The sequence below is a fragment of the Thalia democratica genome, chromosome 3 (assembly GCF_965202585.1).
Source record: "Thalia democratica chromosome 3, ktThaDemo2.hap1.1, whole genome shotgun sequence".
NCBI classification, from domain to species: domain Eukaryota; kingdom Metazoa; phylum Chordata; class Thaliacea; order Salpida; family Salpidae; genus Thalia; species Thalia democratica.
Window position 1 is genome coordinate 29,886,314 of NC_139167.1, and position 18,384 is coordinate 29,904,697.

At 25.2% G+C, this 18,384-nt stretch overlaps 1 protein-coding gene across 1 annotated transcript; it reads left to right on the plus strand.

Annotated features, from left to right (window-relative positions):
• Nucleotides 1–542: 542 nt before the first annotated feature.
• Nucleotides 543–1,280, plus strand: LOC145832153 (kelch-like protein 35). The gene has a single exon (XM_082939508.1). It carries the CDS (start codon nucleotides 543–545, stop codon nucleotides 1,278–1,280), a length of 738 nt encoding a protein of 245 aa, XP_082795634.1.
• Nucleotides 1,281–18,384: the final 17,104 nt, after the last annotated feature.

The window sequence follows — 18,384 nt, forward strand, 5'->3', positions numbered from 1 at the left end:
ATGAACTATCAGTAGAAAAATGTCTTTTATTTTATAAATTAGCTAAACTGTACAACTTATCGAGTTCTGAATTTTCATTCGGCTACATAGAACGTTGTTTTCCAATGTTAGTTGAAACAAAAAAGTTTAAACACTTAGACTTTAGTTTTATTGCAAGAATACTTTCAAGTTCTGGATTGAATATTCACTCAGAAGTTGAAGTGTTTAATGCAATAATAACTTGGTTGAAGCACAACAGTGAAGAACGTAGCAAGTATGCAAAACAGTTGTTACAGAAAGTCCGAATTCCTTTGCTAACGGAAACAACTTTAAAACAAATTTCAGAAAACAAAGATTTTTTAAACTCATTGGAGAAAACTTTAGTTGACAAAAACGACTTCATTCAAAATAAGTCTAATATTTATTGTAAAAATAGGTATTGTAGCCAAAATGAGTTTGGTGTTCTAATTTGTGGTGGTTTGGACACGAAAACGAGAAAAGATTTAAATACAGTACATAGAATTGATGGAAAAAATCTTAAAAATGTGAAAACTCTACCTTCGATGCTAAAAGAGCGCTCGAATTTCAAAACTGTTTGTTTAAAAGGAGAAGTTTACGTGATTCAAGACAGATTGCACAAGTCTTCAATTAACAAATATTCACTTTCTGCTAAAAACTGGAGCAGAGTAACTGAAATGTATGACAAACGTTACGATTTCTGTGCTTGTGCATTCATGAATGAAATATTTATTATCGGAGGGTGTTACTGGGGTTGTCTCCGCAAAATCATCACTAAAGATTGTTTGCAGGTCAATTCGAAAGACAGCAGTTGGAAAAAGATCACGAATATGAAAGAGCCTCGGAGAAATTCAGCCAGCACCGTTTTCCGAGGAAGCATTGTAGTCTCAGGCGGGGAGGATTCCAATCGTCGCGATTTGAACACAGTAGAATCATACGATGTTTTTGAAGAGAAATGGACACCGATGCCTAGGATGAATGAGGCAGTGTGCGATCATAGTTTGATCGCCACCAGAGATAAACTCTTTGTTATTTTTCCAGACAAATTAGAGGTGTTTGACAGTGAGAGTGGAAAATTTGCTGATCTTGAGATTCCAAATTTTCTAACTGAAAATCTATGGAGGTCAATGGCTATCTCAATAAGCAACAAAATAGTAATATTTAAAGAAGAGGAATCTTTAGTAATTAATTATGATATTATTAATAATAAATGGTCTGAAGAACCTTTTGAAATCACAGAGAATCTGGAAAGGTTTTCTTTAACGAAGATACCTTGCTTCTAATACACTTTGCTGTAAACAAAACACTAAAGTGAGTGTTCTCAGAATTTTTTTTGGAGTTCTATACTAAAACAATATGTTTAAAGTTTTTTCAGATATAATAACTTGTACAAAGATATTTTTAAATCCTAGTCCTTAAACATTACAAGTTTAATTTATTTTATGTAGATTTTTTAAGATAAAAACAACAGAAAATTTTCCTTAACATTTATTATTTTGATTGTACTTTTGTATTTTTATCAATAAAAAGTGTTTAAACAAATTGTGTTCTTTATAAAAGTTTTATAATTTCATCACCGTTTAAGGTAACCAGAACTATGTAAATTTACCAACTATTAAAACTATTAATCTTTAAAGATAGTAATTTGTTACAAGATTATTTTTTAATTCTACTAATAGTTATTTAACAATATACAATTAAATGGTAGGTTTTATTTTAGAAATTTAAGAAAATTTCTGATGTTTAATTACGTATAAAAATCTAGTTTTGTAAATTTATGTAAAAGTTTACGTATTTTAAATAAATTTGTGCTTTTAGGTAGAGATCTGACTACCATTATAAGCTATACAACTTTATAACTGATTACTTACTTACATTACTTTTACTTTTTTCTGTAAAGCTTAAACACAAAATACTTATTTGTCTAGTTTTTTTTTTGCTTTTAACTGTAATGGTTTAATTTTAAATAAGTAATAAACTTCAGATCAAAGACTACTAAGTAGCTGATTTATGTTGTTAAAACGCAACAAAGTGGTAACATAACTAAAAATATCATTTTTATATAAAATTTATTCTGACCTAATACAAGTGTATTTTTTGAAAACGCTAACTACCTTTATTTTAAATATTAGTGCTGATTTTGAACTGTGATGGTTTAAAAAACAATGAATATGATAAAGCTTTTTACGTTTATGCGCGTTACAAAGTGTTACTTATAGCTTAAACGTTAAATACGATTTCTTGCTTAATTATATAATGTAATAAAACACTAAGTGTTCTTAGTCTTTTTTAACTTCGTTATAAAAACCTTAAATAATTACAATGAATGTTTATGCATTTACCAAATTATTTACTCTACTCGGTTATAATTAGTGAAAGTTATTTTTTTCCTTTTAGATATAACTTAGAAATACTTGGTTACTGTTTAGATTACATTGTAAATAGACTTTGACAAACCACAAGTTAATTTTCAAATTTTATAATTAAACATTTTGATAGTGCGGAGTAAAAAGCAAACATATCGTATTATTAAAGTTCAACTATTTTTCGCTGTATGAGATTTTATTTAACCGTACCATTTGTTAAGTCAGCCTAATATTCAAATACTGCACATTATACAATGAACTGTATACAATGAAATAAAAAACTTGAAACATGTTTAGTTTTTTTTATACTCTAGACATGATTAAAGTTTAATCTTGAATACTGCTAAGTTATGTTTATGATTAGTGTTAAAATTATAAGAAAAATAAATAAGTTTTGAATTATTGTTTTCAGTTTATGCATTTGTTAGCTTTTAGTCGTCATATAAAGTAAGCCATTTAACAATTGACGTAATCTATAAAAACACTATATTATTATTTTTTTAGTATAGTGTGTGAATTTAGTAAGAGAAAAATGAATAAAGTTAACAATATGTAGATAAAATTCTAAGCTTCTTATTTAAGAAGCGTACAAATATAAAAATTATCATCAAAAAAATGTTAAAATGAGTTAGCTTGTATTTTTTTTACATACATGCATTAATTGATTATAGTATTTAAGTAGTAAAGTTTAAAAAATGTCAAATTCTTTTAAATGTTATATAATCTAGAAAATACGAATTCGATAAAGATTGTGATTATGTTTATTAACTTAACTTTTTTACTCATAAAGTATAAATGTTACATTTATGTGTTAATTAGTACTAGTGGTAGTAATTTGTATTTCTATTATAAAGTCTTAACTTTACTTTAATTATCTATTATTTACAAATTTGTTTAGTTTAGAACTTAAAAATGATTAATACTCAAAAAAATTTATATTGTGTTAAAGTTAAAGTTACTCAAGAGATGTTTAATGTATAAGATAAGTTAACTTTGGTTTGTTTCTATTATGCAAGAAATGATATTTATAAAACTTTTAAATTTTGACATTTTTATACATGTAATATTACTTTTATTTTGTTTATGCTGTAGTAGAGCTTTGTTTTTAAAATACTTGCATAAAAAATGATATGGAAGTCAAACTTATTAAAAATTTTAAATGTATTGGTAGTGATTCAAGTTGAAGATCAAATAAACCTGCTTTAATTAAATTTTTCATAATTTTTTTTGTAAAATTTGAAATTTGATACGATATTTTCAAAAATTACTTCAAAATAAACACTTTCAGCACAGGTAGTGATTGTGTCGTAAGTTTGTTTTTTAATGAAGTTTTATTAAAATTTAGCTAATAAAAAACTATAAAACTTTTATCGTTTTTATGTACTTATTTACAATTAATTTCCCTGGAACTATTACTTTTACAAACTCTAATAGGAGAAAACACTTCGTTAATTTACTTTTTCAAGATTTCAAATAGCAATCACATATACTTTCACTTATAAAAACAGCTTAACCATACAAAACTGTTTCCTACTTGAACAAGTTTAACCAGTTATTTTCAAAAAAGATTTTTTAAAATTAAAAAGCGTACGTCTTCACTATGCTACATATTTGTAGTTATTAGACAAATGAACTTAATTTTAAACAACTTTTCATTCTTCAAAGCAAAACTTTCATATACTTAGAAGAGTTTTAAAACCACATTAAATGTTACGTTTAAACAAAAACAAAAACTTAGTCAGCAAATCATATTCATAACTATCTAAGATTTAATTAAAGTTTTAAAAACTTAACAACTAAGTTTACAATTAAATTCATTAATTTAAAATAAGTTTTAAACTAGTTTTATTTTAAGAATTGCAGTTTAAAAGAGTATTTAGCTATTTAAGTAAAACGTTTCATTTAATTCACAATGTTTTTTTTCTAAATTTTAAAAGCTATTACAATATAAAAAGCTTACAATATATTTCTACAAACTAGCTCTTTGTACAAAAGTAATTGTTACGTCATGAGTAATGGAGCTAGAAGCGGTCGGTCTTTTGGTTCTGGTGTGAATTCTGGTGTTAGTACTGTTGGACGTAAAAAACTCAATAGTAGTGTAAGTTTGTTGAAGTACACAAAAGGTCTTGGTGGTGAGAAGCTAGCAAAAGTTCCTCTTCCGAATCTTCAAAAGCAAGACTATCCTTCTGTTGCTGACATCATTGATGATGTAAAGTCGAACTTGAAATGTTGCGGCTTATGTGTTATCCAGTAGAATGAATAATTGTGTAATTGCTTGTGCGTTACATTCGCGCTACGACTTGTCGTTTTCTTATTAAGTTGTTTTAGTTGACTGAGTTTTATTTTATAATGTTGTTCTGTTTTCGTAAGTAATAAAATAACACAATTAAAATTAGTCATTAAATATTAACCAATTTCGTATTAGTCATTAAAAGATACTAATTAATACGATTAAAACATGTTAGTGATTTAAATGTAAATTAAACTAAGCTATTTAATCTCAAAATTCAAAAACAAAGTTTAGTATAAGGTCAATATTTGAGCCAATTAGCCTCATTTAAATATTTAAACAGGAAACTTTTAAACATTCTAACAACCTGAATTATTTATTTTTCTTATAATTTATAAAACACAGTTAGTAACTTGACATTTATAGCTAAATATAAGCGAATTACACATCTGATGTTTCTAATAAGTTTATATCCAGCCAACGCTACTACTTGATATAACAGCATAAAATAAGTTTTTAAACTCGAAAAGTATAATTTTGAATAAAATCATTAAATGTATTTAGCTTTAAAAAGGCTTTGTTCTGAATATTTATATTGTTTTATACATCTTTACAATAAAAATTAGTTGTTATATAAGTTAAATACAATTTCTTCTTTACAAAATACTATGCTATTTCATGATAATCTTACCTTTTTTTCGTATTGTAAAAGAATGTTGACTTGAAAACTTATCCATGAAAATATTCAAAGTATATCAGTAGTTTTTTGTGAAAATTGTATATACAAAAAAGAGTCGGTTGTTTTTACATATTTATAAAACAAAAGCAGTTTAATAAAAAACTAAGTTTAAGTTAAAGCTAATATTTGTACATTTATAATGATGATATTAGAAAAAAGTTAAAATTTACTTTAATTCATGATTTTCAATAAGCTTATCTTATTTTGAATTTAATTAACTTTATTTTCTAATAACGTTATGTCGAAGATTCTATAGTTGTTAGAATTAAACTGTTAAATTTAACAGTACTGATAGGTTTCATAACTTTTTCAATTGACTAACTTAAAGACAACAGATTAAAGATAAAAGAAACAGTTGAGTTTTTAATTTAAAGTTATCAAATTAATATTTTATATAATAACTAATAGAAAGTACTATGAAAAATAAAACAAATAGTTTTTATATTAAATACTCATTAAATAACACAAAACAGTTTGCTCATAATTTTTAACTTACTCTCTCTTTGTCAAAAACAATGTTGGACTTGATAGAAAAGAAAAGTTTTAGTTTGGTTAGACTGAAAATAATAACAATAGTATAGTTTCTAAATAATTTCAGTAACACAACTAATCCATACATATATATATATATATTTATTTATTTACTTTATTAAAAAACATTTAGCTCCAATCTAACTTGTCGAGCATTATTAACTTAAATTTTTTTTTTTAAATGTAACATATTTTTTTATCAATAGAAAATCTTATTCAAATGCAAAAATAAAGTTTTAATTTTTTAAATAACTGATCAAAAATTTGATTGCTTAACTTCTAAGTTAAATATTCTTTACTTTTCGTAGTTTTAATTATCTGATAAAACTTTTTTTTAGTTTCATTGTCGATAGATAAGTGAGTTTAAGTAAAATATGAAATAAAAGTTTTTTGAAGATACTTAATACAGAAAAAATTATTTGGAAAGTTATTATCGACAGTTTTAAAACATTTTTTTATTATTTTATGTACTTTATTAATATTTGATTAGGTCGATATTTTTTTCCAATAAAGTCTGGTAATAAATAAACTATTTAAATTACACTTGTATTAGGCTATAAGTTTTTTTGATACACAAGTCTACATAGCATAGTCAGCTACTTTTTTAAATGATAATTCCTGAAGTGTGGATTTTAGGTATACTCAGAATCCTTCTCTCCTTATTTTGTTTATTTTTTTTACTTTTTCATTTGTTATTTTTTGTCATTTACTTTTCACTAACACTGTTTCGAATAACCGTTAAGCATTTGTCGGTTTTTTTTTCATTTTTAACTAGTTTTATGTAATTTTTGCAAAGATTTGCGCTGCACGGTTTTCCTTGATATAAATTTTCTTTCATAATGCCAGAAGAAGGGTACACTATGAATACTTAGTGGATATAGGAAAAAATACAGTAGGAAAAAATTATAAAGATTGATAAAACTCTAATTCATTTTACTTACAGTTTTTTATAGTGTTTTATATCCTTTGATGACTAGGGTCGGCTCTAAACTAGTTGCTCTTGTTTAATTACACCTTCTTTTAATACATCTAAAAAACTTTGCTGAATTTAAATTTTAATATGTTTTTTTTTCTAAAAAATGACCATTTAATTACTAATACTTTTGCAACTATATCACTTATAAATATTTATCTAAGAGTTTGTAAATTTATGTTGAACTAAATACTTTTCGTTCATGTTTTCTTAAGTTGAGGTTTAATGAAACTGAAATTACCTATAGAACGTAACATTGTTGTCAAATTAAGTTATTTTTAAGTGAAATTCATAAGAGTATAATATGTTTTATACAATAACTTTGTTTTTATAATTTATTAAGTTATTTAATATTTTGCCTTTTATTTTTTACGTAGAATTAATCTAGTAAAATGAAAGTTAAAACAGTTGTAAAATTGTTGAATCCTCGAAAAAAAAATTAATTTTTTTTTTCAGTAATGTTAATAATATTTGTAATATATAGGTAAACGCTCATTTACTCATATGACGTATTTTAGAGCATTACTTTACAGGCTTCTGGAACCAATGCGATTCCTGAAAATGGTGAAGGAAGTTTTAGTTGTTTAATAAAAATTTTACTTGTGTTAGTAGATTTCTTGTGTATGTGATTTAAGATTTCAAATGTTGAATATAAGAGTAAAAACAAAAAAGTTTCATGACAACACGTAAATACAACAGTATTACTTATGTGATGTGCGCTTTAAACAGCTGATACTTATACTATCTTTTTAAAATGTCATAATGTTGTCATTTTAAAATTTTTAAAATTTGAAATAATGTTTGCAAAGGGAAACTTTTAACTAAAATACACAAAGTTTTTAAGTTAAAAAGCTATTGTTGTTGGACAATTTAAAATTGTAATATATCTTTTAAGTAAATGTTGCAGTTTTTCTACAAGTTTTATAGTTATTTATATTAACTAAACATTTTACTTGTATAAAAGTTTTTTTAGAGTAAACTTCTATTGGTTTTAAATAAGGAGTAATTAGGAGTTATTTTATATTAGAGCGAATTTTCAAACATTTATTAACATAAGGCTTTCTTTATAAATATTTTGTTCTTTAATTTTTCAAATTTAGACTTTTACAGTTTTCAACAACACAACTAACCTATCATTTCAACTGTTCGACTTTAAAGTTAATACTGTGAAAATATTATTTTTTTAACTGGTTTTAAACTTTTAAGTGTTTTATTATTATTTAAATTTTAATAGATATTATTATTATTATTATAAAAAGTAAATTATTCCTTTTGATATTTCATTTTATAGTTTTAATTTAGTTCCCTATATATCATAGTGATAACCAACAAACAACTATGATCTACTTGTAAGTTAGTATTCATAAACACTAGTTAATTAAAACCTTTTAGTATTTTTTAAAATTGTTTTCTTATTGGTTTTATACCCATGATCTAGCTAAAATATTATGTCTACCAATACTAAATTTTAATTTAAATAATTTTTTTTTTAAATTTAATTTAGTTACTGATACTGAGATCATTAAGTAAGATAATGTTAGTAAAATATTTTTATAAAAACTTAGAATTGAAATTTGGCTAAATAATCAAAATATGTTGTTAGTATTATAGTAAAAGCTTGAGGAGTACTTTTTTTACCATAGATAAATTCCCTACAACTTAAGTAGAAATTAACATGCTTTTTAAAGATTTTTAGTTGAGTTACTAATGGAAATACTTTATTAGGAAACAAAATTAAGCTACAGCACTGTTAAAAGCACAGAAACACCACTGTATGAATTAAATACTTAATTTACTTATACAGTAACCTCTTGCTTATTTACGCACATTGTGTCCACAGAAAAACTGCGTAAAGATACGAGAGGTACTAAATATACTTACTATAATAGCTGTTTTTGATAATGTTTCTAGTTAAAAGCAGACTGGGGACATTCTCACTTTGAAAAATTTTTTTTAATTTATTTATAAATATGAAAATAAAAGATAAAACTATACATATATTAAAAAAAGGATTTAAACTTATATAAAATAATTGTACTTCCAGAAAAATTTCACTAATTTTAATAATAAGTAGATTTTGTCTTTATTTAAATGTAATTTATTTGATACTAAACATTTATATTATATTCTACTTAGCAAATTCAATTTATAATTAAGCATTTGTGTTAAATATTAACTCTATATTTATTAAGTAGCACTGTCACTTTTTGCTAGGAAGTTTCATAAGATTTATTTGTTACACGTTTGTTCATATATAGGGCAATAGTGCTGTATTATTGGTTTGTGTTTTATAGTTTTATTATTTAACACAGTCATATTTATTTCAGAATTTTAATTGACACTCTTATTGTTAACAAAATTTCTGATTTACTTAGGTATAACTAAATGTTTATCAATTAGTCAATGAACATAAGTTTACAAAGTCTAAAGATATAGTGAAGTGAGTTAGCATTTAAAAACATATTTTACATTAAAAATATAAAATAAACCTAATTTGTGCAATATTAAAAAATATTAAATTTTTTTTTGAATTTTTTGAATTCTAAAATGCGTAACTAAACGAGAGTGCGTAACGTCACGAGTGCGTAAAGATGCGAGAGGTTACTGTAATTAAATGACATAAAATTTTAATTTATCAGGTTTTGAAATTAAGTTTAAAAGTATTGTAGCAATCGACACATTATAAAACAGGTCAAAAAGTTCATAATCATTCAAAAACTATTGAAGTACTTCTTTCTAGAGTAAAAATTTTATTATTCATCTAATTTATTGCTTTTAAAAGTTCATTTTTAGTGAAATAATTAGTAGTACTTGTTTCTTGAAGCTAAAGTTAATTACAGTAACCTCTCGCTTATTTACGCACATTGTGTCCACAAAAAAAGTGCGTAAAGATACGAGAGATCGTAAAGATACGAGAGGTACCAAATATACTTACTATAATGGTTGTTTTTTGATATTGCTTCTAGTTAAAAGCAGACTGGGGACTTTCCCACTTTTAACAATTCTTTATTTATAAATATGAAAACAAAAGATAAAACTATACATATATTAAAAAAAGAATTTAACTTAATATAAAATAATAATACTTATAGAAAATTTTTACTAATTGTAATAATAAGTATATTTTATTATTATCTTTATTTTTATGTGATTTATTAGATACTTATCATTTATATTTTATTCTACTTAGCGAATTCAATTTATAATTAAGTATTTGCTTACAATTAAAAAATGGTGTAGTATCTATATTACTACTTGTTTCTATAGCATTTTACAAAAACATGCATTTAGTGATGTAATGGATTTCTTCTTTTAAACGATAATATATAAAATATATAAAATATGTCCATTTAATCTCTTATTGTTAACAAAATTTCTAATATACTGATATATAACTAAATTTTATCATTTAGTCAAGGAACATAAGTTTACAAAGTCTAAAGATATATAGAAGTGAGTTAGCATTTGAAAACATTTTTTAAATTAAAAGTATACAGTAACCTCTCGCATCTTTACGCACTTGTGACGTTACGCACTCTCGTTTAGTTACGCATTTTAGAATTCTAAAAAATTAAAAAAAAATATTTTTTTTTTTTAAATATTACACAAATTAGGTTTATTTTATATTTTTAATGTAAAATATGTTTTTAAATGCTAACTCACCTCTCTATATCTTTAGACTTTGTAAATTTATCTTCCATGACTAATTGATAAACATTTAGTTATACCTCAGTATATCAGAAATTTTGTTAACAATAAGAGTTTAAATTAAAATTCCTTAACAAATATGACTGTGTTAAACAATGAAAGTATAATGAAATAATGAGAGTTTAAAACACAAACAAATAGTACAGGACTCTTGCCCTATATATGAACAAACATCTAAAAAGAAATCTAGTGAAACTTCCTAGCAAAAAGTAGCAGTAATAATTAATAAATATAGAGCTTACACTTAACACAAATGCTTATTTATAAATTGAATTTGCTAAGTACAATAGAATATAAATGTTAAGTATCAAATAAGTTACTTATAAATAAAGGTAAAAACTAATTATTATTAAAATTAGTAACATTTTTTTACAAGTATTATTATTTTATATAAATTTAAATCCTTTTTTTTTCAAAATATGTATAATTTTATCTTTTGTTTTATTTTTATTTATAAACAAATTAAACAAATTTTAAAAAGTGGGAAAGTTTCCAGTCTGCTTTTAACTAGAAGCAACATCAAAAAACAGCCATTATAGTAAGTATATTTGGTACCTCTCGTATCTTTACGATCTCTCATATCTTTACGCACTTTTTCTGTGGACACAATGTGCGTAAATAAGCGAGAGGTTACTGTACAATAAACTTAATTTTTGCAATATTTAAAAAATTTAAAAATTTTTGTTTTTTGAATTTAGTAGAATTCTAAAATGCGTAACTAAACGAGAGTGCGTAACGTCACAAGTGCGTAAAGATGCGAGAGGTTACTGTACTTCAATTAAGTTTAATTGCAAAGACTGTTTAAAACATTTTAAAAATTGATACTACGTTTTAAGGCGTTAAACGTCTGAAAATTAATTTGTTGTTAACTAAATGTAACAGCTCATCAAACTGCATTTGTAAGCTGTTTAAATCTGACAAAAAGTTCTGAGTTAAAGTCCTTGTTCATTCATGCGTTTAATAGAAAACTAGCAAGTTCATGTGTTTTACTGATGCAAGTTTAATACACTTAAGATAAAGAGTATAAGAGCAGAAAATAGATTACTAATGTAACGTTGCAAAAACTTAAAAACGCTACTGTATCAACCAGCCACAGAGAGCGGTGGAAGCATTCAAGCTAAGGCCTGCGGCAGTAAACATGATATTTCAGAGTAGACATTGATAGTGTTTTCTTGTGTTATATAAAATATTTTTTTAATAATCTTACTTTTTATAATTAGTTTGCATTTACATTGGAAGTAGTTGAATCTTGTTTTGCTTAATACATTCTTAAAGTATATTCCTATTAGATTGAACCTTATGTAAATTTTTTACCACATTTAAAGTATTTCTTAGAGTATGATGTTTTTTTTGTTAGTGTTTGTAATTGTTTTTTAATATAAAGTATGTTCAATCATTAATATAATAGTTCCTATTTTTCTATAGAAGAGCCACAAGTACTATTAGTATCAGAATTCAGTATACGTTAAGTATAAATTTAATTATGGTTTTTAGTTCGGTTGTACAATGTACACTACATTAAAACCCTACAAAAATCAAAGAAGTTAAATTGTTTTAAAATTTTTTATTGCTTACTTGTTAAAAAGTACCACTTCAAAATATCTAAGTGGTAATATTTATTTTATTTTTAAAAATAGGGATTTTAAACTTATTAAAAAATAATAAAAGTACTAAGATTTGTTTTTTCTTATATTTAATGAAATTATGCTTAAATTTAGGTTCTCATAAATATAAATTAGGAGTGGGAAACGTACGGCCCTCGGGCCGGATCTGGCCTGCGAAGTGGAAATGACTGGCCCCCAGACAAAACTTTCCTTTTTTAAACTAAAATGAAATTTGGCCCACAGACAAAAATTACCGGCCCGTAAAGCATCTAAAATATTTATATGAAAAATAGCCAGCCAATAAAAATACTACAAAATTTGTACAAAATCGTTTTTTATAATTTTAACAGAACAAAACTGTAACACTTTGACCCTTAAAATGTTTTCAAAAATGGCTTTTTATAATTGTGTTGTGATAAAAATACCATTTTGTTCTAGTATTTTTTTTCTGTTTCAAGTCAATTGAAATATTTATTTTCAATTTATTTAAAAACTAATTCTTTATACTAACTTTGATGATCTTACCTACCATAATGACTTTCATAAACAATGAACAAGTCAAAAATTGCTGTCTTTCCCAAGTAAGTAGTGACTTGTTTTTATAAACGTTAATAAAAGTCTAAAAGTTTTTCTAAAAAATGTGAGAGAACTATCAAGTCAAACTGCTCAACTTTACATTTTAGAAAATATTTAATTAAACTAATTTAAATAAACTAAATTTATTTAAAGCGTTTGTACATTTTATACTTTTGATTTTTAATAAAGGACTAATTGATTTGTTATATGTATAAGTTTAAAGATGACTATTAAAAATTTAGTAGTAGTAGTAGTATCTCATTAACTTTAAGTATGATTTTTTTAGCAACTTTATTAGCGTGTGTTAGTTATAAATTCTTACTCTCTCAAAATTTTGAATTTATTTTTTTTTTAAAGCAATATAGAAGAAACTTTTAAATTTTTCAACTAAACTTTTGTAACTATTTTTGAATATTTTAAAATTTTGCCTCACTCTCAGACTACTAAATAACTCATGCTTGTTAAAAATTTTTAACAAACTCAACCATTTCAGAATAGCTTTTGTATTTTTATAAAATATGGCAAAGTTATATAGTTATATTATAGTTTTTGTTAGTTTTGTTTTCATTAAAAATTTTAATATTCTTTGATGTTAATAATATTTTATAAACATGACACATATTAGTTTTGAACTATATCATCTTTTAAACTAAAATTAGTTTTTGATAAGTCATTCTGGAAGTTTGGTCAAAAACAAAGTCAACCCTGATAAAATGGAGAATAACAAAAATATTTTGCTAGATAAAAAATTTTAATGGATTTTTTTTTTGTTTCACCTCCTTTAATTGAAGTATCAAATTAGCTATTTAGTCTACAACTTGAAAAAATTTATAAACATAAAAATTTCATCAAAAATAAAATGGTAATGAAAGGAATTTGGTACATTAAAAATAACCAGAAAAAGCCTTGAACAGTTTTTACATGTAGAATGATGAAAATTAAATTAGAAAAAAACCAACTATACACAAAAATTGTATATGTTTTCAAATTTGTTTACTGTAAAATAAATTTTCTTTAATTGTATAGTATTAAACACAGTTTTTGACCTTAATAGAAAATTTTTACCAAACTAGATAGGTAAACTGTACTTTCAAAAATCTAAAAAAGACCTCTAAAAGCTCAAGATATCCACACAATCAGGATACTCACTGTATTCCAGACAGTTTAATTTTTTTTTTTCAGGATTACTCATGATAGTTTATTTTTAATGAAGATCTTATGATTGTTTTATCATTTCTGAATATCTTATACAAGTTTTTTTAGATTTTGAAAGAGATTTAATTGTCAAGTTTTAATATTTTGTAAAACTTTAACAATTTTTGTTAAATATTTTAATTTTTTAAAAGTTTTTAAGTTTTTATTTTAAGATTTGAAAAAATCAGGCTAGTTTAATGACACTCAGGAAAATTTTTTGACTCTAACTAAGAAAACATTTAACCCTGTACTATGAATTAATATAATTAAAATTTTGATATTTATTTCTAAATTTATATGTATGAAAAGTTAGTAGAAACCAAATATGCACAAGCAACACTTTTGCACGAGGGGCCACTTTTGCACAAAGATACTTTTGCACTGATTGAATTTTTCTGAATTATTTTATTTTTTCTATTACTTTTTTTTTGTATAAATTTATATTTTAAATTCTTAAATTTTATTATTATTGTTGCACCTGAATTAAACCCTCAGACGGTACTTTTTTTCTTTATTTTTTATTTTTTCATTTATTGTTTATTTCTTTTTTTGGTTGATAACTTTTATTGGTAATTATCTGTTTTTTTTTTGAATATCATTGTTACCCCTAACACTTACCCTTGGTCGATAACTTTTCTTTTACTTTTTTTTTTTTTTAGTTATTTTTATTTATTTGTTTTTCTTGTTTTTTTTTTATATTTATTTTTTTTAATTAACTTTTTTATCATAATTTTTACTACCACTGTTACCCCTAACCCTTACCCTCGGTCGATAACATTTTTTTCTCGCTTTTTTTATAACTAATTAAACTTATCAATTAAAGTTTTTATACTCGAGCAAAATGACCCTTCGTGCAGAATTAACCCTCCGTGCAAAAGTGTCTTCATACAAAACTGTCTCTTCGTCCATATTTGACCCGTTCCAATTAAAAAGTAGTTTAGTTAAAAAACAAATAAAAGATAGCTAGTTGTTCTGTTCGAGACTTCTCACATCTTCAAACAAACATTTTTGATCATAAACACCAACAAGGGTAAGCTAATTTTAAATCTAATCGGTAATCAAGTGCACGTGCACATGTTCCATGCCCTCATCCAAGTAGATTTAAACAAGTATTATGTCTGATCAACCACAACTATTATATCGACTTATTTTACTTTTGTTTTTAATCTAAAACTATTTATTATATTAAAATAATTTACTTTTTTGTTCTTTTATATGTGCTAAATTATCCAACAAATCTTTATTAATTTATTTAAATTAAAAGGTAAAATTTGATATTGTAATGTTAGTTTAGTGTTGAATTAAATATAAGAAGTGTAAATTCCAGCCAAGGATTGAAAAATTTGACTATTCCAAATACTTAAAAATTTCTTTGTGGTTTAGCTAAAAATATTGAACTCGAGTAACTTTAAGTAAACAAGTAAGTTTTAAACAAAACGTTAAACTTGATCCAAGTATAACACGAATAACCAAAAAGTTTTTTCGTACACTAGGTCATTAGACCAAATATTTTTGAGTACTCAAGTATATAATTATTTTTATAAGACTAACTAGTTTTGATTAAGTCCAGCATTATAATAAATATAAAATTGTGATTGATTAAAAAATAATAACAAAGTTGAAAAATACAGTTACATACTTGAAAAAACTTTGTAAATAATAAATGCTTTAGAAATCTGAAATACCTGATACATAAGCATGAATCCGGATCCATATATTTTTTAAAATAAGTTTCCAGTTGGATCCGGATCTTTATCTAAAACTAGTAACTTGCCGAATGCGGATAATACTTTTAAATTAGTATCTGGATCTTTTCAGGGAATCAGCTGGATGCGGTAGACCACTACTTCAAATTACTTCGACCGGCCAAGTATTACCTTTTTCAGATCTAGTCCGTTGATTATTTACGTTGGCCACCTCTAATCTGAATCTAGTATTAAGCTTTGTCTTTTTTAATGTGAATAATCATATTTTTATTCAAAACTAGTTTATCATTTTTTTTTCAAACAGGAATACAATATTTTTTAGATAAATTACTTTTCACCCTTAAAAAGACCCGAAAAAAATGTATTCTATACAAAAGTACTTTGAAAGAAAAATTGAAGATTGGTTGGTGTGGAAGAGCTTGAGGGACGTCCACAAGAACGCGAGTTTTCAAGGCAACGTTACAGTGCACAACTTCATACAGGGAGGTTTGGGAAATTGCGGAATGATGACGGCAATGGCGTCCTTGGCCACAAACGATCAAATTTACAACAAAGTGGTTGAACAGAGCGATTCAAAAAGCAAGACACTCGAAGAGAGCGATCCTGTAAATACAAACAAAAACGATTCTAAAATTGCTTTTAATCTTTACAAAAACGGTAAACTTCATCGCGTAGAAGTTAACGACTGTTTGTGGTTTTTTTTCAACAAGCTTTATTACTCCAAATCGTCAAACAAAAATTTTTTCGGTTCTCTTCTTGAAAAAGCATTAATCCATTTACACTTTGACGGAAAGTATAAATCGGCGCAAAGTTGTAATGGGATTCTAATGTTATCTAGCTTAACAAATGCTTTGTTTGAAAAACTTGTTTTTCATCGCAATTTTCTGATTTACAAAAATCACGATGTTGTTTTACACGGTTTAAAAACCAAGTCCCCAATGTTAGTGTCGTTCAAAAGAACAGGGAGAAAATTCAATTTGCGGCCGGGACATTCCTACCTCTTGGTAGACATGAACAAAGATCTCGTGAAACTCTACAACCCTCACGGAAAAATCATGAAAGTGCCCAAACAGGCCTTCTTCGGCCACGTGGGAATAATAGGCATCTCTTATTTTAACAACAAAGTGTTCGGCATGCCGGGAGAAATCAAAGTGGCTGAGTTCACAGAGAGCTGGCAGCTGGGTGAAGATCCGCAGAGTTCGGTTCACATCTGCCATGACCTGGACGCGGAGAAAGACGACAACGAGTTTCTGGTCAACTTGCTCGGCAACCAGAAGCTCTACATAGAATTCAACGTGCTCATGCATGACGGTGGAGAGGACTTGAGTTGTCAGCAGAGAGCGCAGATGAAAACTAACGATTCGCTGAGGTTCAGATGCCAACGCGGGAGATACGTGCTGCTGTTTATTTTGCGCAACAACGATAACAATGCCCCGCACTACAACGATATCTTGAAGTTCTCGGATGCAGAAAAGTATAAATTATTTATCCGTTTCGCTTCTACCAAATAAAAAGTAAAAAAATCGCTATAAGAATGACACAAAAGAAAAAAAAAACTTGTTAATACTATCTTATCTACGAACAGTAATTAAAATTTCAACATTATAGACACTCTTTTAGATTCTTTAATGATTAAAAGATAAATAAATACAAGCTAAAATTGTTTTAAAATATACATATCTTTAATTTATTTTTCATGCATAGTGAAACGAACAATGATTTTTTTAGCTTCCGGTAAAAAAAAATACGGGCTATAGCTAATTAGACTTAGATGTGTATGAATTTCGTCATTAAGACAAAATTAAAAATAAAATCCAGATAATTATTGGTTTTATAAAAAATATAACCGTTAGTGCGTTATTTCTAAATAAATGTTTAAAAAACACATGGTAATTTTTTTTCTAGTCACTATAACTGTCACATTGTTTGATTTTTATTAGGTTTTTAATTGATGATACTAGTGACATAAAATTAACTTTAAAGAATTTTTAGTTAATTGTGTTTAACAAATCAAAAGTCCAGTTAAAAAAATGTATTAATAAACGGTATAGATATTTTAGGTAGATAATTTTTTTTTTTATGAAAAAAAATGGCAATGAGTTTTTCAGCGTACGGAAGTTAGCTAACCCCCTTTGTAATTATTAAATGTTTAATGATTTTCTTAAACAACTTTAGAAGAACACCTAAGGCTTAACATATGTTTTTATTTAACATATCTATTGAGAAAATTACAAAACACTTTAAACCTTTTTTTTTTGTAGTCTTCGAATATTATTTGTTTATTAAATCTGGTCATTAATAATTTTAACTTTAGAAAACTTGTCTGTATATCATATAAATTTTGATGTCAACAAAAAAAGCAAACATTACTTAGTCAAAAGTATTGTTTCTATAAATATATCTTCTGTACGAACTGATACCTATTTTTATTATAAGCCTTATGAAGACATTGGTACGCAAAACAAATTCAAACTTAGACTACCAGAATCAAATATAAAATCAAACTGTTAAATGTATGTCTTTTGATTTTATTATTTGTAAAGATCAAATATATGTTTTTAGACCAGAACTTATTAAGTTTATTAGATCTCCTTATAAATTTATAAGCAATTAGAACTATTACATGTTTGAATAACTTTATAATTTTCAAATTAATCTAAAGTTTATTTCATAGTTTTGTTTAGGGTGTACTATGACGTAAAAGAAATTAGACACAAGTATTTATTTAAAACGTTTTATATGGATTTACCAAATTAAACA

Excerpts from the sequence above, each read along its gene's own strand:
- LOC145832153 (XM_082939508.1), top strand. The coding sequence starts at position 543 with ATGCTAAAAGAGCGCTCGAATTTCAAAACTGTTTGTTTAAAAGGAGAA.